General features: G+C 37.0%; 2 protein-coding genes across 2 annotated transcripts; one reads left to right on the forward strand and one right to left on the reverse strand.

Annotated features, from left to right (window-relative positions):
• The first annotated feature begins 4133 nt into the window (after nt 1-4133).
• Nucleotides 4134-6063, forward strand: LOC143550508 (nicotinamidase 1-like). The gene is made up of 5 exons (XM_077041141.1): nt 4134-4292; nt 4723-4906; nt 5404-5537; nt 5642-5827; nt 5958-6063. The coding sequence occupies exons 1-5, from the start codon at nt 4152-4154 to the stop codon at nt 6036-6038; spliced, it is 726 nt and encodes a 241-aa protein (XP_076897256.1). The 5' UTR covers nt 4134-4151; the 3' UTR covers nt 6039-6063.
• Nucleotides 6064-14078: 8015 nt separating this feature from the next.
• Nucleotides 14079-20799, reverse strand: LOC143550512 (protein EXECUTER 1, chloroplastic-like). The gene is made up of 12 exons (XM_077041145.1): nt 20410-20799; nt 19374-19490; nt 19223-19288; nt 18320-18426; nt 18124-18205; nt 17312-18043; nt 17100-17223; nt 16008-16177; nt 15866-15940; nt 14842-14934; nt 14616-14778; nt 14079-14493 (listed from the first exon to the last, which is right to left on the reverse strand). The coding sequence occupies exons 1-11, from the start codon at nt 20794-20796 to the stop codon at nt 14686-14688; spliced, it is 2046 nt and encodes a 681-aa protein (XP_076897260.1). The 5' UTR covers nt 20797-20799; the 3' UTR covers nt 14079-14493; nt 14616-14685.
• Between the last annotated feature and the right edge of the window lie 2895 nt (nt 20800-23694).

Raw genomic sequence — 23694 nt, forward strand, 5'->3', positions numbered from 1 at the left:
CCTCTTAATAACTGTTAAAGGCTACTAAACAGCCCCTTTTAATTGCTAATGTGCTTTAAATTACATATAAATAATATAAATATTTCCTACACTTTTAATTGATTTTGAGCTAGTTGTTATTAAAATATTAGTCTAAAGTGACTCGCGTATCAAGTTTAAAAGATTAATGAGACAACGAGCTTAAACAAGTTAAAACTAGTAATATTGGACGTTTAATTTAAATACAAACCAGAATTTAATTTCATATTAAAATTATTGAATAAGAAACTAATTCCATTTTGCTAATCAAACTTGAATGATTACTTGAATGAAAGAATATTTTCTCACTTTAAAAGAAATAAAATATATAAATCAAGTTTGGAATTAAAATGTCAGCAAATTTGATGTAGTTCACAAATCAAATATATACAGACAATTATTATAGAGTTAAGTGCCATTTTAATACCCGTAATTTATTCAATTACGTAACTTTAGTGTCGATTTTGAATTTAATGCAAATGGCTACTTCATTTTTTAAAAACTTACAATTTTAGTACTGTTTTCTAACTCCGTCTATTTTTGTACGTTAAGTCAGGAGTACTTTGGTAACTTCGTTATTTTATTTATTTATTCTTTCTTTTATACTTTCTTAACCATAAGATCCCAAAGACCGCCTGTAGTGGGGCACTTCCCACCCTCACGACACCCCATAGCGCCGGGGAACACTGCCCCCCGGAGTAACATTTCGGATCTTTCGTATTCGTATTCGTATTCGTATGTGTTTAACCAATTCAGGAATGTAATTCGATCTTGGTTATTAATAAAATCATGCATTTATAAGTATTCGAATGTGTATTTTCATTTCATACTCTCTATGTTACTTAAACTTGCCATTTATTGTTCAAAATCTCTAAAAATAAAGGCCAATTGACCATGCCGAAAGTGGCTGGACCTCCTTCCATGCCGCACCATGCGAGGAGGAAGGCCCAACCTGGCCGCGCGTGGCGACCAGGTCTGCAGATTAGATTCGTTTGTTTGTTTGGTCATGTTCGTGTTTAATGCTAAATCACTTATTTTTCGACCCAATCTCGTGTTTTTAGCTCCATGAAAACCCTCCTAGACATGGTACATGTCAATATACATTTGCCTCTTCCTCAAGAACAAATATTGGTTTTTATTTCTTTTGATTTGGTCGTTAAACAAGATATCTTGCATAAACGAGTTCTTTTGACCAAAATTAGTGTTATTTTACATTTTCTATATAAACGAAGCCATAAGAACCTTTATCTCTCTTTTCTAAACCCTAAATATTACTGTAACTTAGCCATCTACCTCAAACCCACGAAATTCCCTCTCCATTTATTATTTTCTTCAAGATTGATCGAGCTCTAGGTTGATTTTGGTGTTCAAGACCTCTTTGACCACGAATTTATCATCCTTCTCTTCATCTTCGAGGTAAGTTGTCTTATGATAAAACATGCATTTTTATCCTTTAAACAAAATCTCTCAATCAATTTCACATATAGATTGAGGGAGTCTCGGTGGTCAATTTTATCCCGGCCCGTTTAAGGGCATAATAGTCAAATCCTTTGATTATTCGATTACTCAACCTTCTGGTCAAAATAATCGTTCGGGCCAGAAGACTTTTTTTTGTTCCTCATTAAAATTTGAGTGTATTGGTCAGAACCTGACTCCCGACTCGAAGTTCGGATTCTGAACAGTATCAGCTCGCTTAAGTCTATTTGAGTTTTACAACTCCGTTAACCTGATTCCAATTGCAATATTCTCGGTTTTAATTCTAGCTTATTATCCCGAAGTTTTAGGTTCATTTGGATCAACTCAGTTAGCGCGCTAAAATTTTGGTTTCTTGTTTTATTTTTATTATCTCTCAAACTCGCCTAATTACTAAAGTGGACTGCCCCGGCATGAAACCAAATTGGTCCACTGTAACCCGAGTTCTCGTCTAATTCTAACCCAATAGCTGTTTCCCACAGCTTCATAGTATGACTTAGTAGCTTTATATCTCTATAGTTCCCACAACATTGGGCATCTCCTTTGTTCTTATAAATAGGGACTACGATGCTACTCATCCACTAATATGGCATCTTACCAGTTTTGAAGATCATATTGAGCAAAGTGGTTAACCACATGACTCCTACCTCTCCCAAACAATTCCACACCTCAATTGATATGTTGTTTGGGCCGGCTGCCTTAGCCCTTCCCATCCTCGAAAGTGCAAACTTTACCTCTTCCTGCGTGATACGCCAACAATAACAATTGTTCCGTTGACCCATATATGCATTCACATTGATATATAACACAATACATACTCGGTTGAGTTAAAACATCAAGTTTATTGTGTTAAAATGTTAAATTTAACTTGGTTTAACGAACAAAATATCACTTATAAAAGGAGGTAAAATACAAACTTAAAACATAGACATCACAAACTAGAACGCAAACAAGTTCTTATTTCATAACCTATATGACGTATGAACAACATTAATAATCTGCAACAAATTGAATGTTAAAGAGGAAAACAAAATATCCCCTTAGTCGTATGGAAAGTAGTTTTCTCTCCAACCTCAAATTTCATTTATATCCGGTGATAGCCCTTGTAGACGCCTAAGAAGCATTTGAACTGGAAGCTTGTAAGTGTGTCAACCTTCCGATCAATCTCAGGAATGGGGTAACACACATGCGCCAAGAATCATCTGACCTTTTTTTTACTGGATTGCCTACCGATGATAGACACTCAACCTCCCAAGAATTCTTGCTTGGATGAGCTTGTCACCTCCTGACATTCTTCTAAGCTTCTACAGGCGCCAAGCTTCTTTTCTTTTTGGACTACCAGTTTAACATTAGGGGCAATCTTCAGCTTATGTTTAGCAATATCGCTTGGTATCCCGACCATCTACTCAGGACACCAACTGAACTGTATACATCCACGCTTTCCTAGAACAACCTTTTAAGCTTTTCAACGACTTTTTTGGTAAGTTCCCCACCGATTTTAATATTTTGCTCGGGGTAGGACATCGTTGATGCTAAGCTTAGTGATTTCATTTTCCTCGAGCTCATGAGCTTTATCGTTTATCAAGTGGTTAAAGGTTGTGTGGCTTGTATTTGGTTCATGAAATGTTTTCAAGGAAACTGACACATCAGGAAGGAAACCATTTAAGGCTGCATAAAGCCTATATACGTGAAACCTTGACAGTTTGTTGAAGGCACCGGACAACTTACTCCCACACACAAGCTAATAGCCATGCTTCCAGCCAAACGTAAAGACATGATTGCTTGATCCTAAGAGATGGGAGAAGTTGGTGGAACGATAGATCTTGAGCCAAAGGTAAAGAAGTGATTGTTTGGTCCAAAGAAATGGGAGAATATGGTGGAACGATAGACCTTGAGGGTTGAAAGAGTTGTTCCAACGTATATTCTTGAGTTGCTGGGACTATGATAGGTGAGATAGCTGGCTGTTGCCTTTAGGATTCGTTCTATCCCTCGTTTGGAGGTAGGGAGGCGAACTGGGCCTAACTGCACACCTTAAAGGCTTAAAATTTGAGTTGGACGTTCTCGGTGGAGATAGAAGGCTACTTCAAGCTTATCGTCGTAAACCCCATACCCTTTTAACATTCCTCATGCACATAACTATTGAGAAACTCCCTTAAACGCATTAAATTGTTTTTGACTCCCTCAAGGATTAGATGAACCCGTTACACAGACAACATGGTGTCATATCTAGGTGTTACAAAAAATAACGGTAGGGATGGTGTAGACGACCATGGGGCTTAAAGTGGGATAATCGGAGTAAGAAGGGAGTTCTCACCTAAGCTATATCTTTGCGGACAGCTCAGGCGCTATGACTCTTCTCTTCTTCCTAGGGCAAATGCTTCCGATCATTTGAGTTTTGAAGCTAACAGAGTTGTGGTGTGAGATGGTGTGTTCAAGTATTTGCCCCTTGTGTTGGACCCACCTACACACCACCGCAAAGGTTTGGATATTTTTGACTAGGAACGGATGACATAAAATCCAACACTTCCAATCTACTATGTCATATGCTACAAATTTAGGTGGGACCCACTTTTTGTCATTAAAACAAAACAAAACAAAACATTCCACAACCACAGCACACCATCATCATCACTGTCACTTCCATTTCATTCAACAAAAAAATGGTGGTAAACGCAGTTGAGCTTCTGAAGCAAGAGATACCAGTGGAGGAAGAATCAGTATGCATACCTGATGATGTCATCACTGGACTTGTTCTTGTTGATATCATCAATGGCTTCTGCACCATAGGAGCTGGAAATCTGGTCAGTTAGTTAACCATAAACAGTTAGTTGATGATCTGTTTGTGTGCAAATTGATATGATTATTTGGTAACATATCATCTTGATTTAACATACGACGAGGTTAAATATGAAAAACCGAGAAATAGAAGGGGTGAATCAAATAAAAATTGAAGATAAAGATGAGAGAATAAATTGAATAATTTATGTTAGGAGATCATTACTAAAGTTAGAGATAAAGTTTACTTTATTATTTATTTGAGTATGATTAGAAATTAGAGTTGGATTTTATGTTAGTATAAATAGAGGTGCAGGGCTATTGTATCTTGTGTGGTTTTCATTCTTAATAATATTGAAACGGTCGTGGTGGTGAGTTAGCACAAAATTATCGATGCTGCTCGATCAATCCATTTAATTCCAACAATGATGACGATTGTGTTTGTTAATTAATTAGGCACCTAGAGAGCCTAACAACCAGATGCTGGAAATGATTGATGAATCAGTGAAGCTCTCAACGGTTTTTTGTGACAAGAAGTGGCCGATTCTTGCGTTTTTAGACACTCATCAGCCCGGAAAACTTGAGCATCCTTATCCTTCTCACTGTCTTGCAGGCTCTCATGAATCTGATCTGGTTCCTGGTATTATATACATATATCATCCTTCTTATAATTCCCTCTTATATACCTTGATCAGCGGATCGTAATGGGTGCCTACTATCATATTATTGCTGAGACAATATTGTAATCATATTATGTAGATTCTTTATTAAAAGTTAAAAACTTGAAACAAAAAGTGGTTTGGGTGCCATAAAACAAGCAATTACATGTTTTGACCCAAGCCCATTTTGCCCTTTACCTGACTCCAATGGCCGTTTCGGCTTCTCTGGCTAGAGGTGCGCCAAATATTGAAAAAGGTTTGAGAAGGACCAGTTAGAAACCGGGTTGTAACCCTATGTTTTGAAACCAGGTAAAGCTGGCCTCACCCAATCAAACCCGATCTTTGACTTTTTTCAAAACGGTCAACTCCGATCTAAGAATTTTTTTCAAAACCGGTTTGAGCAAAAACCCGATTTGTACACCTCTACCCTGGCTCATCTGTGGTCTCGTTTTCTCACTTCCCTTTCTCCTATATATAGCACTAAAGTGGTTGGAGAAAGAATCAAATGTAACCATTAGGCGCAAGGACTGTTATGATGGATATATCGCTTCCATAGAAGAAGACGGTTCAAACGTTTTTGTTGACTGGGTCAAAACCAATAAGATACAAACAGTAAGTATTTCCTATAATTTCCCAAACACATAACCATACAAATCACAAAACTTCAACCACTAAGCACCGCCTAAACACCGTGTGTTTGTTCATTCATGTTCAAGTTATTGGTGGTGGGAGTATGCACCGACATATGCATGCTTGATTTTGTCTGCTCCACATTATCAGCAAGAAACCGCGGCTTCCTCACACCATTGAAAGATGTGGTGGTGTATTCCCGCGGTTGTGCTACCTTTGATTTCCCGGCTTCAGCTGCCAGAGAGACTAAAGATGCCCTGACTCATCCCCAGGTATAAACAATAATCCCCTAGGTGGTCTTAATTTAAATGTAATCATATATAACTAAAAGAATATAATATAAATGTTTTAGATATCAAGATAAAAGGATTGTTAGGTTACTGAAGCATGAATGTTTGGCAGGAGATAATGCAGCATATGGGTTTGTATATGGCTAAAGGAAGAGGAGCAAGAATAGCAAAGGATGTGTCTTTTGGCGCATGAAACCAATATTAATAAGCAATCTATTATCTAATAATATGTACTCTACTTCATCTACTAAACTTATTAAGAAAGATTGTATCACTTGTGTTTGTAATATATATGTCTGCAGTGTGTAAGATGCTATTTACCGTACAGTTTAGCGCGCAACATACATTTTGGCCAACCCAGTAGCTCTCAATGTTCAGGGTCCGCTTCCGTCAATCTTGATAGACGAACCGCTTTGAAAAACGACAAACGAACTGCTGGTTGGTCAGAGCAGCCAAACTAGTCTATTTCACGGTTTAACGATTCAGTTTCAACAGTTTTAAAAGCTTGACATATAAAATGCTTAGATTAGTTTTAAAATATAAGGATCGTTCAAGACATTACATATTAAATATCTAGCATGCAAACAAATAACAGTAATAACATATGCTAGTCCGTCAATTCGGTGTTATGGCTGGTTCCAAGTTCCAAAACTATCATAACCAAACCACAGACCGGAACCGGATCATTATTTTTCAAACCGGTGTTATGGTGTTGGAAGAACAATTGATAACAAAAACAAAGAACAAAGATCTTTGGTGGACAAAGACGTCCTTTTCTGATTTTATTAAAACTGAAAATATGATACTTAAAAACAATAAATCTAATTGCCTTATTTATAGGCTGTTAATACTTGGAGAACAAGTATCCTAATTTAACTCAAACTCAAATTGAACTTATGACTCAAACTCTAATTACCAGCTATCTTAATCTAAACAGACTCTATTAAAACATAATTAATAAAAGACAATTATACCCCTTCAAATTAAGCCATCGATCCATAAACAAATCTGGATTAATTCTTCATTCACCCCCTTAATCCTGATTTTCTCCTCCAAGATCCACCATTCCGAGCAACTCTCTCATCTCAGCGAACTTTATTCTCGATAAGGCTTTCGTTAAAATATCAGCCCGCTGCACTTTTCCACTGATGTGTTCCACTTTAACTTCTCCCTCTTCAATACACTCTCGAATGAAAAGGAAACGAGTGCTTATATGTTTGCTCCTTTTGTGAAAAACTGGATTTTTCAACAATGCTATAGTTGACACGTTATCTACTCGAAGTAGCACTTCTTTCGGTTCCTGACCTGTTATCTCGCTTAAAAAACCTCTCAACCATAAAGCATGTTGAGCTGCAGCTGCGGCTACCATAAACTCAGATTCACACGAGGAAAGTGCAACCCTACATTGTTTTTGTGAATACCAAGACACAATGGCTTTCCCGTAGTAGAACGCCATCCCGGTTGTACTTCTGCCATCACACTGATCAGTACCATGACTGCTGTCACTATAGGCAGTCAATTCTTTCTTCCCATTTCTATCATAAGTTAACCCGTAACTGATCGTACTCTTCACATAGCGCAGAATCTGTTTCACCACAAGCATATGACTTAGTTTCGGTTCCTGCATAAACCGACTAGCCACACCGACTGAGTAGCTCAAATATGGTCTTGTGTGATCTAGATACCTAAGACTCCCAATAAGTCGTCGGTATTCAGTCGGGTCAACAGCTTCACCATCTTCATCTTTGGTGAGGTGTAGTCTAGCCTCTGTAGGAACTTTTGTAGGATTGCAGTTCATCATTCTAGCATTCTCCAAAAACTTTTGAGCATACCCGCTTTGTTTTATCGAGATCCCATCTTTGTGCTGGTGTACCTCGATACCGAGATAGTAGGACAGTGGTCCTAGATCACTCATCTCGAACTCTTGTTTCATTTGAGCCTTGAACTTATCTATTATTGCTAAACTTGTCCCGGTGACTATTAAGTCATCGACATATACTCCCACTATTGTCACTGAGTTTTGTTCAGTTCTTGTGTAAACAGCTTGTTCACTAGGACATCTTTTGAACTTCAATCGTTTAAGTGTTGCATTTAGTCGTTCATTCCAAGCTTGAGGAGCTTGGTGAAGGCCGTATAAAGCCTTGTATACACGATACACTTTATCTGTGACATTCGTCACTTTCGGGTCTTGTTTGTATTCGTTTTTGTATTTGTTTATTATGTAAATCGACCCTATTTGTAAACCGAAGCTTATGTTATGATCAAAATGATGGATTTATGTTACAATATTGTTTCACACTTGTTGGGTCTTGAAAACATCCTATTTTTATTTTTATTTATTTATTATTTATTTATTTATTTATTATTTTTGTTGTTTTGTGTTTTTGTCTTGATCCATTTTGCATGAAAACTCTTGTGTCTCACACCCATATTTGACCACCAACATTACCCTATATATACACCACCTTTCCTCTTCATTTTCCCTTGCTACAACTCAAAAAAAAAAAAAACTCTCTCAAACATCAAAGATTTAAGGTTATCTTCTTAAGTGTTCTTCAAGGTTTTTAGTCTTTTATCTTAATTAGTTTATGTAGCCTTATTAATACTTGTTTATAGTTGTGCAACATATATATAATATACACCCTTTGTTTACCTTTGGTAGTTACTTCTCCGATTCTGGTCGGTGAGGTTTCGGACCTCATAAGACAAGGTTTCATGGAGGACTTCGTGTCCTTGATATATATACATCTATATAACTTGTTCATACATATTAATCTTGCTTATTTTAGCTTGTTGGTCATGTTTACAAGTTCCATGGTTATGGGTTTTTAAGAGTCTATGCTTTGGTTTAACCGTAAATAGCTCTAAACCGTAAACCGAACTTTGTTACTAGTTTTGTTAAATAATTGTTTAAACATACTTATTGTTAGATCTAAGTTTCTAAAATCATTTTTACAAATTCTATAGTTATGGGTTTGTAGAATCTTACCTTGGTCTTAACCCGAAACACGATCCGAACCGAAAACCAAACTTTTGTTAAAGACTTTATTGTTAACTTTTGGTTGTAAAACTTAAAGTATTTTTATTTGTACATTATTATACAAGTTCCTTAGTGTTTGGACATGTGGAAACCATCTATGAACTTGTTGTGAGATGGAAACCGAACCAAACCGATTCTTACTCGCTTAAGACACACAAGTGTGTTTTTTTTAGCCATCAAGACTTGTATATTTCTTTAAAAATATTTACAAATTGATTTTTAAATATTTTCTTAAGTACTTGAAAATGTTGGATCCAACTTGATCTCATAACAAAGTTTGGACCGACAAAACCAAACACTCGCTTAACGTGCGTTTTTAGTTCTAAAACAATGGAACTACATACTTGGTTAAGCCTTATTAAATTTTATTGATTATCTCATAACATTCAATATTTTGGAAAGTTTACTTTGGGTTTGACCAATTATCAAGACCCGAACCGACAACCCGAACACTCGATAAAAAAAACCGTTTTAGTATCTTCATTCCAAAGGGATTTGCATTCTTGCATTTTACCTACCTTATTACTTAACATAAGTTGAGTAAATATTAAGGTTTGATACTTTAACCCGGTTTCGAGCAAACTTACATTTTTAAAGGGTTATTATTATAAATTCTTAAGTAGTTACATTTTAAACCTTGAACTTTAATTATTTACATTTCTCAACATTTATTTTGTTTAAAGACCTTCAAGACAACCTTTCTAAATTCAAGACTTCTTTTCTTTTTAGGCATTGTGCGTTAAACTCGTCGTTCCGACAAATCTCCAAATTATCATCTTTCAAGTTTACTACTTAAAGGTGAGTACTTCATGCCCCATTTTCCATCTTTTATTTTTGGGGTGACATTTCATACTTATTCAACAAAATGCTTTATATTTGAATCTTAAACCACAAACGTAGTTGTATACTTTACCTAAATAATTGCTCGATTTGGTGTTCTATGCTTATATGCCTATGTGTTTATCGTTTTTGGTTTGTGGAACTATAAAATCCTAGACTATTTGGCATCCCCTTATAGCTAAGTGTCGCTAATGTGTTTAGCGATATCTATTTATCCAAATTACCACTTTTATTTATCGTTTCGTATGCAAGTTTTGTTGCTATCTTTATTATATACTAATATGATTAAACTTATGAATTGCTCATCAACCTTTGTGTTGACAAACTTTATTTTATGAAATGCTGCAGGTTTGCATCTTGGTTGATTTATGATTGTGAAGAAAACGGCATCAAAGACCTTAGGATATTAGTAAAAATGAACAATATCAAATTTGCCATATTTTGTGATATCTTGTTTATGGTTATTTTATGGATAATTGTTATGTGACATTTTCGATGTTGTGAAATGAAATGAGTTTATTACATACTGTCACTTTAATTAGTGTCATGTGCTTATGGACAATCGTTACACCTCGGCATGTTCCGCCGTCTTTGGTCGGGGTGTGACATTATCTTCTTTTCCAAGTACAATAAATCCCTCGGGTTGTTGTACGTACACCTCTTCTTTTAGCTCTCCATGCAAGAAAGTCGTCTTCACATCCATATGATGGATACTCCACTCTTCTCGTGCTGCTAAGGCAATTAAAAGTCTGATGGTTTAAGTCGGGCCACCGGAGCGAACACTTCTTCAAAATCAATGCCCGGCATTTGAACATACCCTTTCGCCACCAATCTTGCTTTATATTTTATTATATTCCCATCAGCATCACGTTTTACTTTGAAAACCCATCTTAGCCCAATTGACTTATGACCCTTTAGTAAATCAACAAGCTTCCAGGTTCGGTTTCGCTCGATTGAAGCAATCTCACTTTTCATCGCAACTTCCCATTCTTTAATTCCAATTGCTTCTGAATGGTTTCTTGGTTCTTCATCAATTAACAAAACCTCTTCGACTGCTAGCTGCTCAATTGGGGCTGATTCGGTGTAAACAGCCCCTATCGGTTTGAACCCATGTGATGGGGTATCATCAAACGTATCATGATCGGGCTGTGATGGACCAACCAAGTTGTCATCCGGGTTTGGTTCTGGGTAAATAAAATTCTGACTAGATTCGTTCTTTCCACGGACTCGGGGTCTTCTATTAACAGCGGTCGGGTTTGGTGAGTCATCATCACTCTCATCAAACTGGTCGGAATCTGAATTCTGATTTGGGTAGACATTCGGGCTTGGCATATCATTCTGATCTGGATCAGAAATTGTATTCTGGTCATCTTCTTGTTGCACTCGAAAATTAACCCACTCTGGTTCGGATTCTAAGTCAACATCTTTCATATAATCAGCCCAATTATACCCTTTAGCCTCATCGAATTCAACATCTCTGCTTACGTAGACCCGATTTTGATCTGGATCATAAAGTCGATAAGCTTTGCTGCCCGGTTCTGTACCGAGATAAACAACCTGCTTGCTTCGATCATCTAACTTTTTCAGATTCACCGGAGGTGTTTTCATGTAACCCCGACACCCGAAAACGCGAAGATGATTGAGGCTTGGTGTGTAACCCTTCCAAGCCTCATATGGTGTCCTGTTCTTCAATGGTTTCGTCGGGACTCGATTTAAAACAAACACAGCATGCCTAACAGCCTCACCCCACAAATCTTGTGGTACGTTCATTGCTTTTAGCATGCTACGTGTAGTGTTTAAAATTGACCGGTTTCGCCACTCGACGACACCGTTCTGTTGCGGTGTGTAAGGGGTCGAGAACATTCGTTTTATGCCAGTTTGATCACAATAGGTTGTAAATAAATTGTTTAAAAACTCTCCACCCCTATCACTCCTTAGGGTCTTCACTTTTAACTCAATTTCCCGTTCAACCTCTTCTTTAAACTTTTTAAACACATTTAAGGCATCGGTTTTAGTTTTAATATCATACACCCACATGAAATGGGTGTGGTCATCAACCAGCAACATGAAATAACGATTTCCACCTCGGGTCGGTGGTGAGATTGGTCCACACAGATCTGTGTGGATCAATTCTAGTGGTTTACTAGCTCGAAATTTGGTTTTCTTGGGAATGGGCAAACGGCTTTGCTTTCCCAACATGCACAAATTGCAAACCTTTGAAAATTTTGAAATATTTGGTACACCACGTACCAGGTTCGAGCTAGTCATGTGATTTATTGACTGAAAATTTAAATGACCTAGCCTCGCATGCCATAACCATGCTTGGTCGGTTATAGAGAAAGGAGACATACCGGTTTGCCAATCTTAAGTCTTTCTTGTATAGCCGATTCTTAGAACGCGGAACTTTCATAAGAAGACGTCCACCCTCGACCTCGACCTCGTTCTCGTATAACCATAAATATTCATCAACCATTACCACCTTGCACCCGACTTCTGTTAGTTGACCAAGGCTTAGGATGTTACTACGTAACTTCGGAATGTAGTAAACATCGTTGAACACGCGTTGTTCTCCATTCTTGCAATCGAAAACAATTGATCCTTTACCTTCGATCTTTATCGTGGACCCGTCTCCGAACTTCACAAGACCATTAATGTTTGAATCGATCTCGGTGAAGTGGGTCTTGTCTCCCGTCATGTGGTTAGACGCTCCATTGTCCAAATACCACGTCTCACCTGTTTTGTGGTCATTAGCATAAAGATCCGGGTGTACCTTATCTTCGTTTAAAAGGATTTTTTCTGTTTCGGATATGGCCAAAACCATCATTAGTGTTCCACCTTCCTTTGATTTGGACAAATTCGCCTGCTGTTCTTTAGGTTGGTCTTTCGGCTTCGGGCACTCCCACGCAAAGTGACCGTGTTCGTTACAGTTGTAACAACGAACTTTACTTTTATCACGAGTTTGGCTGTCATCTCTCCGGTTGTCATAGCCTCTTCCTCTACCTCGACCTCGTCCACGGCCCCGACCTCTTCCACGGGAATCAGAATTCGAAGAACCTCGTCCATGCTGATTTTGGTAATTAGTAAAGCCTTTGTTGCCATCTGTCTTTGAAAACAGCAGCTTACCGTCCTGATCAGATTGGTTCACGGTATATAATTTGACCCGATCTTCAAACGCTTTCAACCTACCGATAGCATCTTCGAAAGGCATATTATCCAAATCTTCCGATTGTTCAATTGACGCTACAATAGGAAGGTATCTAATCGGTAACGAGTTGAAGAGTTTTCTCACCTGCACTTCGGGTTCAAGAGTTGAACCGAGACTTTTTAAACTTGCCTTCTATTGCACTTATCTTGGCTGCGAAGTCATCGATCGAATCGTTTTCTTTCATCTTCGAAGATTCCAGTTCTGATCTCAGAACATGTAACCGGGCCTTTTGAACCCGGTCTGCACCTAAGAAACGTACTCGTATTGCTTCCCAAACTTCATGAGCCCTAGCATACTTTGAAACTTGATTTAAAATAACCTCTGGCAGCGATTGAAACAACAGAGCCAAAGCGGTTTGGTTCCTTCGATCATCTGTGGCACCTCCCGTTACTGGATCAATCGCACCTGCTAAGCCGTAAGCGCCCAAAACAGCTCGGACCACAACAGACCAAGACGTGTAGTTTGTTGTGGTTAATTTTGGACACTGTAGGTTAACATTCTGATGATCTCTACCCTGCGGTTGCTGGTCGCCCATTGTCTTCCGCAAATCAAGAGATTTAAACTTACCAGATATTAAACTTGATCCCCAAGTTTGTTGGTTCTGGTTTTGATCAGTTAGACTCCCTGATCAGTTTCCGGTTCTTGATTCTGGTCGACAGCAGCAACAACTTCCTGGTTCCAATTGGTTTGACACCCCAACTGAAACTATCCCTTTGATCTTCTCGAGCTGAAGCTCTGATACCAATTGTTGGAAGAACAATTGATAACAAAAACAAAGAACACAGATCTTTGGTGGACAAAGACATCCTTTTCTGATTTTATTAAAACTGAAAATATGATACTTAAAAACAATAAATCTAATTACCTTATTTATAGGCTGCCAATACTTGGAGAACAAGTATCCTAATTTAACTCAAACTCAAATTGAACTTATGACTCAAACTCTAATTACCAGCTATCTTAATCTAAATAGACTATTAAAACATAATTAATAAAAGACAATTATACCCCTTCAAATTAAGCCATCGATCCATAAACAAATCTGGATTAATTCTTCATATGGCTGGTTCCAAGTTCCAAACTATCATAACCAAACCACAAACCGGATCACTATTTTTCAAACCGGACAACTTTCTTTTGTTTCAGACTTTCAGTGGTTTATGAATTACAGTTTTCAAAAGCATAGCTAACAGGGTTTATTTGCTTAAGTTGGGAGCTTCTGTTGGTTTCAACGGTTTATGAACACCCTTAACACCGGAATATCAACTTTACAATATCATGTAAGGGCTAACAAGCGAGTGATGAGTCAAAACCAACCGAAACTAGCTTTAAAATATAATTTACAAAGATAAAAAGCAACAAAATTTAAACTTCCTCTATTCAAGACTTATTTAAAATCTATCAAGCTGATTGATTTAGATTTTAGATGTTAGGATATAGCACCAACTTAGATACATCAAATGAAGCCAAAACTAACTCTGATAATTACATTTGTCATTTGACTCTAATGGAAGATTATGCATACTCACTCTCCACTCTTAATACTCCACAAGCCATCTGACACTGCAAATAATAATAAATTAATAATAATAATAATAATTTATTTCGATTATTATTATTATTAATAATAATTTATTATCACTAGTAAAGAATCACTTAAGCATGAAAGTGAATGAAGATCTTACCTATAATATCTGAACCAGCTAGAAAAAAAGATTTGTGAAGATTCATTCATGTACAAAGAGAGCATCTTTATTATTCCTGCAGCCTCAGCTGATTAAAGAACACCAAGAAATGAGATTCTGGGGCCCAGTATACAAATCCAACAACAGGACCTCCGTTAATGTACTGCACGAATATAAATTAAGTCAAAATTCTATAAAGTCACAAGTCAACAAAGAAAGTGGGTACCTTTCCATCCAAGATAACAAGTTCACCATCAACCCATCGAGGATTTTGAAATCCTGGGTCTGCAAGCCTCCCTTGTCCCCGATATCGAGCGATCTGATTTCCATAAAAATATTAAAAATGGGCCTGGTAAACTAACTGAACATTCAGTAAAACGTTCAGTAGGAAGTTCATTTATGATCGATTATCTAATAAATGAACAAACACGAACAACACTTCTTGTTCATTTAGTTAAACGAACGAACATGAACACATGTCTTGTTCATTCATTTATGTTTGTGAGCGTTTGTTTGTTTAAAATTTAAATTCATTCATTTGCGTTTGTTAATGTTCGTTAGTTTTATGGTTGTTTTAAGTTTGTATGCTTATATATTCATTAAAACTTTTATTCCTTCTAATTTAGTCTAATTTTTTGGAATTAAAATATCACCCCTAGAGTTAAGCCTAGTTTTATCAATGTTTACTTTGAATTGGCATTCGTTTAATTATGCTCGCTTATCTTCGTTCATTTATTTTCAGTTATGTTTGTTTATGTTCAATTTGTGTTCGTAAACTGTGTATTTATACTTAAAACAACAAACATAAACAAACACAGGCACACTCATTTTCTTAATGAACAAACAAAAAGAAAAAAAAAAACTCCATTCGTTTAACTGTTTGTGTTCAATCGTTTGTTCGATTAAAGTTAAACGAAGTAACATGAAAATGCCCTGTTGGTGTTCGTTCAATTATATTCGCTTATGTTCTTTCATCTCTCCGCAGTTATGTTTGTTCATATGCGTTTGTGAACTGTTCGTTTCTACTTCAGCGAACGAACATAAATGAACATGAACACACTCATTTTCTTAACGAACAAGAAAACTTCGCTCGTTTAACTGTTTGTGTTCAATCGTTTGTTCGATTAAAGTTGAACGACCTAGCATGAACATGCCCCGTTCGTGTTCGTTCAGTCCAGCTACACGCCTACTAAAAATGCTCAACATATATATTATATAATAAAGCATTTAAATAAATAATAAAAACTTGCCACTCCAAATTCTTCTGGAATGATGCCTCTATGAGGTAGCTGATACTTGGTTCCAACTTTTGCACGAAATGCAACCTGTAGAAATTAAAATAGTATAAAAATGGTGTATAAAATTTTATAAAAAAAATAGTGCAAAGTTTACCTGTCCAGCTGGAACATAAGGATCCCCGGTAATCTTTATGGCTTCTACATACTCGTAAAACTCGAGATTTGAAAACTTCTTTGTGCTACCATCTTCTTGCCACTGACCGAATTTTCGTTTTAATTGAATCACCTCAGAAGTGTATATACCGTGTGCACCGACATATAATCCTACCAAAAATGTTTGAAAATACGCTTATAGAATTCGAATTAAATAATATAATTTTGTTGGAAACGAATGAAATTCAATTATATTTCTTTGTAAATTTCTGTTTGGTTTAGAGAGTCAGTTTTGAATATGTAGAATAATAGATACTAACAAAGTCAGCATTATCCATTATTGAATATTTTTAATTTTGCAATGTTTAGCTATGTTAATAAAACGACATTTAAATGTCTTACAGATATTAGTAAAATTATTACTTCAACTACCATTTATTTACATTGGTTACCAAAAACTTTGAAAGTTCAACACAAGTAGGGGTGTAAACAAGCCAAGCCGGCTCATAAGCTACTCGAGATCGGCTCGTAAATTCTCGAATCGAGCTGAGCTTAAACGAGCTCAAGCCTGAGACTTTAAATAAGCTTGTTCATAAACGAGCCCAAGCCCGAGCTTCATTTATCGAGCTCAAGATGGCTCACGAGCCTATTATATATATAACTTTTATTTTATTAAATAAATACCTTTGCAAAATTAATTTTTGCTACACATAAAATTATGATAAAAGTAACTAAATAACATATATAATGTTATATATAAAACATATGGTTAAAAAATACATATAAATAATTAAAAAATATATATTTTTATTAATAAGTAATAAACAAGCCGAACTCGAGCTTGAAAAACGACTCACGAGCTGAGCTCGAGCTTTAAAGAAAGCTCAAAACGAGCCAACCTTGAGCTCTCGTAAGTTAAAACAAGCCAACCTTAAGCTCTCGTAAGTTAAAAGTTAAAACAATCCGAGCTCGAGCTCGAGCTCTCATAAGTCGAAACAAGCCGACCTCGAGCTCTCGTAAGTCAAAGCTCAGCTCGGCTCACTTGCTTACACCCCTAGATACAAGTCAAATTCCAATTCTGCCAAATTCCCACCATTTAAAGGATCCTGATTAGAGGGAACCTCGATTCGGTTAAATGTTGTAGATCCGGATAACGGTTGACGGTTTTGAGCCTGACTGAGACTAAGATTTATCAACTGATTCACATCTTTAAGCACCTGAAAAAAAAACACATCGTCAAAAACTCAATGGTTTGACTTTGACTTGCAATAGTCAAAACATTAAATGCATATAGTCAACACCAACCTTCATGGGTATCTTCCCGGTTCCAATATACTTGGCAAGATTGAGCATAACACTATCTATACTACGAGCACCTTGATTCTTAGAATCTTTTTGATTTGAAGATTGTGCATTACTAGATCGTACATTTTGATTTTCTTTTTGTATGGAGAAAGTGAATGACGAGCGGCTTTTCTTTTCTAGCTGAGCTGGCATTCTAACCAAATCTTTATGAGAAGTATCATTGGAAACCTTTTGTACTAAACCACCAACCACAACTTTGACCGCGATTTGACTATTATTATCCCCGTCAATTATAGTATTACCAGTGTCAATATCAATATCTATATCATATTGCTCTCCATCAGTTTCAGTTTCATCTTTAACTTCCACTATATCACCATCATCGTCATCATCGCTGACGTCATCATTGCTTTCATCTTCATCATCATCTTCATCTTCTTCATCCATGATTTGTTCAACCACTTTTGATATTAAATCTCTGTCTATTTTTCCTGGTGACGTCACATTCATAACCTTAATTTTCACATCTTTTGCACCGGGAATCATGTCCCGGAGAATATTTTCAAAGCTATATTCCTCATCGTCTGTATCTTCGTTATCTTTTGTAAACACGTCACCTTTGTCACCCGTGGGGTCCACCGTATTCACACTGTTGATAATACTAACATTTGATGACTTAGGGGGGAAAAGGGAAAAATCTTGAGGACCCTCCTTTCGTTTGAGGTATACAGCCTGATTATACAAATTCAATCTCAGAATAAGTTCAGGGTATCAAAAGTTTGACCAAAATTGACCCGGATAAAGAAAGTTACCTGATGCTTGTATTCTCCTTTCACATTCATTGTAATAAATATTTCAAACAAAGGGGCACCATCTGCAGCCTTGGCAAGCTGCCTGAAATTCACAAATTTAAAAATAACAATAATAATAATAACATATAAAGAATTGAAACTTTAAAATGCTGACAAATTACATCTAACTATAGCATAGCTTTGAGGTATAGGTTACCTGGGACTATAACTTCTTGCAAGGTATCGTCCATGTTCTGCACTTATACGGATGATTCGACCATAAGGGTCCTTGCTATCATCTGAAAATCCAGCCCACCAACCAACCTAAAATTTGAGATGAACGGAATATAGTTACTAAGGTGTGATAACGTGAAATCACAAAAATAGAGTGAATATAATTTATAATTTTAGTCATGATAAGTAGACTCAATAATTAACCTTCTTGGGGCTTTTAACGCTATAATTAAAACTATAGTCCTAAAGATAGCAATTTCGAGTTGTTACTTATAGATGCGACAACGGTTTAGTTTAATCTCAAAGGCATCGGTTAAGTTGAAAGTCGCCAGAACCCTATTATTAACGCATACAACCACTTAAACCATTTTATTCAGACATTAACATTAATATTGTACCAATAAAAGTTGTAACTCTGTCTAGCACAAAAAAGATTTTAAGCAGTTTACCGTGTACCAGAAAACAACCAATTTTAACCTATTACCTAACTCAACCCATTTGACCATACTCTTATTGCAACCTTTAAGCTATATCATTCTAAAAGAAGCAGTATTACAAACTAGAGTTATAGAAGAATCATTGTGATAATTTCTAGAGTAATCTTTCAAAATACTGAAAGCATATGAATGGGGATAACACGTTTGACATGATCTAACTCAAGTATAGCCGTATAGGAAAGGCAAACCTTAGTTAGTTGTAATGATACATTACAAGTAAAACTTACATTAGCCTTTAATAGATAATTTATCACCCCATCAAGCAAACTTATGTGCATATTTCTTACTCAACTTGTTTTTATACGTTTGATCGAGATCCATAGAGATTGTGCTTATACAAGTAACATTCGAAACCACCATATTTAAAGAAAATGATCATAACAACTCACCAAACCCGCACTAGCATAATCTCGTACATACGCAGCATCCTTGTAACGCTCTTCTTTTATAGCTTTCTGCAACAAGACTCTAGATCAGTACAAATACTGTAACCTTATATTTACTGCTCTTCACTTATTACAAACTAAATCATTCTCTTACATTCAACTGAGACATCACCCTGCCAACAGTATCATTATTAGCAGCTGCTGCAATTGCAACCTTGATCCTAGCAGCATCTTCATAGTCCTCATTAGCAACAGCATGCTTTAATTGTATCTATCACAAAACACACCTCACAATTTCAACATAGTAATGTTACCACAGAGATGATAATCACATAATTCAACCTCACTACTAGGGCTGTAAGCGAACTGAACGTCCGGGGAACTGTTCGTTGGGAAGTTAGTTTATGTTCTTCCGTTTAATAAATGAACAAACGTGAACAAAGAATTCCGTTCGGTAAGCTTAACGAAAGAACACGAACATTGGCCACGCTCGTTCAGTTGTGTTCGTGAACGTTTGGTAATGTGTTCATTCAGGTTTGTTCTTTAGTGTTCGTTTACGTCCGTCCATTACGTTCATTTACATACATTGTGATACGCATATGTATCGCATATGTTCGTTTATTAGAATTTTACTATAACTATTTTTATTTATTTATTTATTTATTTATTTATTTTTACTATTACAATTTTGATATAATTAGGTTTATGATTACTATGTTTAGCTTTTTTGGATATTATATGGTGTGGTTCAGGATTTTATATTGATTTAGTGATGACCATTCTCGAACTAATATATGTTCCTTTGTGTTCATGTTTGTTCATTTATGTCATTTGTATCCGTTAGTGTCCGCTATTGTCCATTTACGAAACTAGAGAATGGCCACCAAGAAGCTCAATTCCTTAACAAACAAACACGGGCACAGAATATGGTTTGGTAAAGTGTTCATGAACCGTCCGTTTGTCCGACAAAAGGTTAAGAGACGAACACCGACAAGGTCTCGCGCAGTTCAATTTGGTTAGTTTCCAGCCCTACTGACCACCTAGTGAGCCCCCACCCTAACACCAGGTGAAACAACAATTTGAAAACATAATAATGTCATCACATAAGTCTACTAAACTCATCAACTTCACACACGCACACACAATCAACAAACCCTAACCCTAACAAAAGTTGAAGCAACAATTTATACCTGCAATAAGTCAACAATCCTTTCCTGTTGATCCACGTCATCAAAATGCTTCTTCCAACGCTCCCAATCCCACTCATCCTCACCTTCTTTCATCTTCTTCAAACTATCATCATCATCATCATCCACCTTATTATTATTATTCCGATATCCATCGAGAAAGTCATCGAACCACTTGATAACGTTCCGAACATTCTGCTGAAACCATCGCCTAGGGCTTTCTTCATTCCGATGACACCGGCATACGGTTGAAGAAGAGTCCAAAACCCTAGGTGAGGAGTTGGAGAATCGAGTCGACGAATAATAGCTGAGTTTGTTAGGGTTTGTGTGGTAGCTGAGTTGGTGACTGCGGACGGAAGGTGGGAAGTTTGGGGGAGATACGGACGCCATTGAAGACAAGTGAGGTTTCAAGAAGAAAATAATAATAATAATAATAATAATAATAATAATATTATTATTATTATTAGGAGAGAAGAGAAGAGATAGAGGTTGATAAGATGGAAAGATGGATCAAGTGGTGTGGTGAGTAGCCAATAACACGTGGATTTTATTGGTTTCTATAACATAAACAACTTTTGTCTAAATACACCGGTTGAGTTAGCGCACAGAGCGTTCTGGGCGTTGAGATCCGTTAATTTTGACCTGACCCAAGCTGCAAAAAACCGGTATCTCCATATTCATGAGGTAGAGGAGCTAAGAGATGAGGCGTACGTGAGATCGTGGAGTTATAAATAGCGTACGAAGGCATTGCATGATCGGAAGTTGAAGAATGTGAAGGAGTTCAAGTGTGAGGATCGAGTGTTGGTTTGTATTAACCGATAATTATGCCTTGATCTTAATCTACCTTGATTTTAGCCTTGATTTGTATATTGCTTTAATGTATTTTATTTTTTCAATCTCCTAATTATAGGAGTGATTGTTGTATCCTTCATTATAAATTAATAGATATGTCTCAACAAAAGGCAAGGTTGATTTTTTACCATTCTTACATGGTATCAGCCAACACACACCCTTTCTTCATTGCCTAACTTCTTTAAAAATCCTAATTCCCTTTTCTTTTTCCTGGGACATCATCCATGGTCGCTACTCCTGCTAATGATACATCTTTATCCATGAGTGCTCTCCTGCACCTTACCACTATCAAGCTTTCATCCACCAACTACCTTCTATGGCGTAATCACATGCTTCCCATCTTCACCTTTCAAAAACTATTAAGTCATATTGATGGCACTCTTCCTCAACCAGCCCCTCTCATCACTATTGAAGACAAATCTGTGTCCAATCCTGACTTTGTTTCACGGAATGAAACTGATCAACGCGCCATTATTCTTCTTAACTCCTCTCTCACGGAAGAATCGGCTGCAGAAGTCCTTGGTCTTACTACCGCAAGACAAATATGGGTTGCTCTTGAAACAGCCTACAGTAACGCCTCTGTAGAGCATATTCACTCCCTTCGTGATTCCCTTCGTCAACTCACAAAGGGCACATTATCGGTCCCCGAGTTTGGTCGTCGATTCAAATCTATCTATGATCAACTCGCCGCCATAGGCCAGCCAGTAGTTGACTTTGAGAAAGTCCATTGGTTTCTATGTGGCTTAGGGCCATCATTTGAAAAATTCTCAACTACTATTCGGGCCATAAAACCGCCACCACCATTCCGTGATTTGCTTTCACAAGCCGAAAGCCATGAGTTATTCCTGCACTTACTTCACGGCACTTCAGCTCCTCCAGTCGCATTTCAAGCTCAACAGACTAGAGGACGCCCGTCTGGTTATCGTGGACATGGTGCCGCGGTGCGTACAATGGTGGTAGAGGACGACATCAAGGTCGTCGCCCACCTCACTGGCAGTTGTGTCGTACCGATGGTCATTATGCCTCATCATGCCCGAACCTCCATACTTATGCTAGCAAAGCCACACCTTCAGATGAATCTATAGCCAAAGCGTTCCATGCTCAATGTCACGTCACCACCAACAAACCTGATTGGAATGTTGATTCGGGAGCAACCGACCACATGACTCCTGATTGTGAATCTCTTCATCAATCTGCACCATATCAAGGTAAACTCTCAGGTTATTTTTGGGAATGGTAAATCTCTACCTATTTCACATAAGGGTACATCTATTATTTCAAAAGATATCTCATTACATGATGTGCTTGTAATCCCTAATCTTACCAAGAAATTATTATCCGTCAGCAAACTAACCACCGATCATCCGGTTGGTGTTTTATTTTCTCAATCATATTTTAATATTCAGGATTGGATAACAAAAAGGGTGCTCGCTAAAGGACGTTGCGAGAATGGTCTTTATGTTTTGAAAGATGATTATCAAGCTTTTGTTGCTGCTTTAATTTCAAATAAGGCCTCATACGAGCTTTGGCATGCTCGTTTGGGTCACGTGAATTTTGATATTATTTCTATTTTGAACAAATTGGGTGTTTTGAATGTTACTTCGGTTTTACCGAAGCCAACTGTTTGTTTACCTTGTCAACTTTCTAAAGGACATAAGTTATCTTTTGATCTTAATTCAAAACATTCATTGCATCCTTTAGATTTGGTTCATTGCGATTTATGGGGACCATCACCAATTTGTTCAAACAACGGTTATCGATATTATGTGGTCTTTATTGATGATCACTCCAGGTTCACATGGTTCTACCCACTCAAAACTAAAAGCGGATTTTATTCGATATTACAAGTTTTTCTTAATCTTGTGCAAACCAATGTTCTCGAAAAGTTAAAGTTTTTCAAAGTGACAGTGGAACCGAATTCGTGAATCACACTGTTCGAAAAATATTTGAAGATGATGGAACTTTTCATAGATTTTCTTGTCCGCACACTCCTGAGCAAAACGGACGGGCCGAACGTAAGCATCGGCACATTGTTGAAACAGGTCTCGCTATGCTTTTTAATGCTCACATACCAGTATCTTATTGGGTGGATGCATTTGGTTCGGCTACTTATATTATTAATCGGTTGCCTACACCACTCTTGGGGAACAAATCACCTTTTCGGTTAATGTTCTCTCAAGAGCCACAGTATACTAATTTTTGAATCTACGGCTGTCAAGTTTTTCCTTACCTAAGGAATTACTCGAAACATAAGCTTGCACCCCGGAGCATTCCATGTGTGTTCATTGGTTACAGCTCGCAATATAAAGGTTTTCAATGTCTTGACACGGCTACATCCAGAGTCTATGTAACTCGCCATGCAAGATTTTTAATGAAACGGTATTTCCGTTTCAAGGTTCATCTTCATCTACATGTTTTGATTATTCAAAAATAGAT

Source organism: Bidens hawaiensis, unplaced genomic scaffold (genome assembly GCF_021521415.1).
Source record: "Bidens hawaiensis isolate Kalapana, Puna unplaced genomic scaffold, B.hawaiensis_p1.1 tig00016044_1, whole genome shotgun sequence".
In the NCBI taxonomy this organism is placed as follows: Eukaryota; Viridiplantae; Streptophyta; class Magnoliopsida; order Asterales; family Asteraceae; genus Bidens; species Bidens hawaiensis.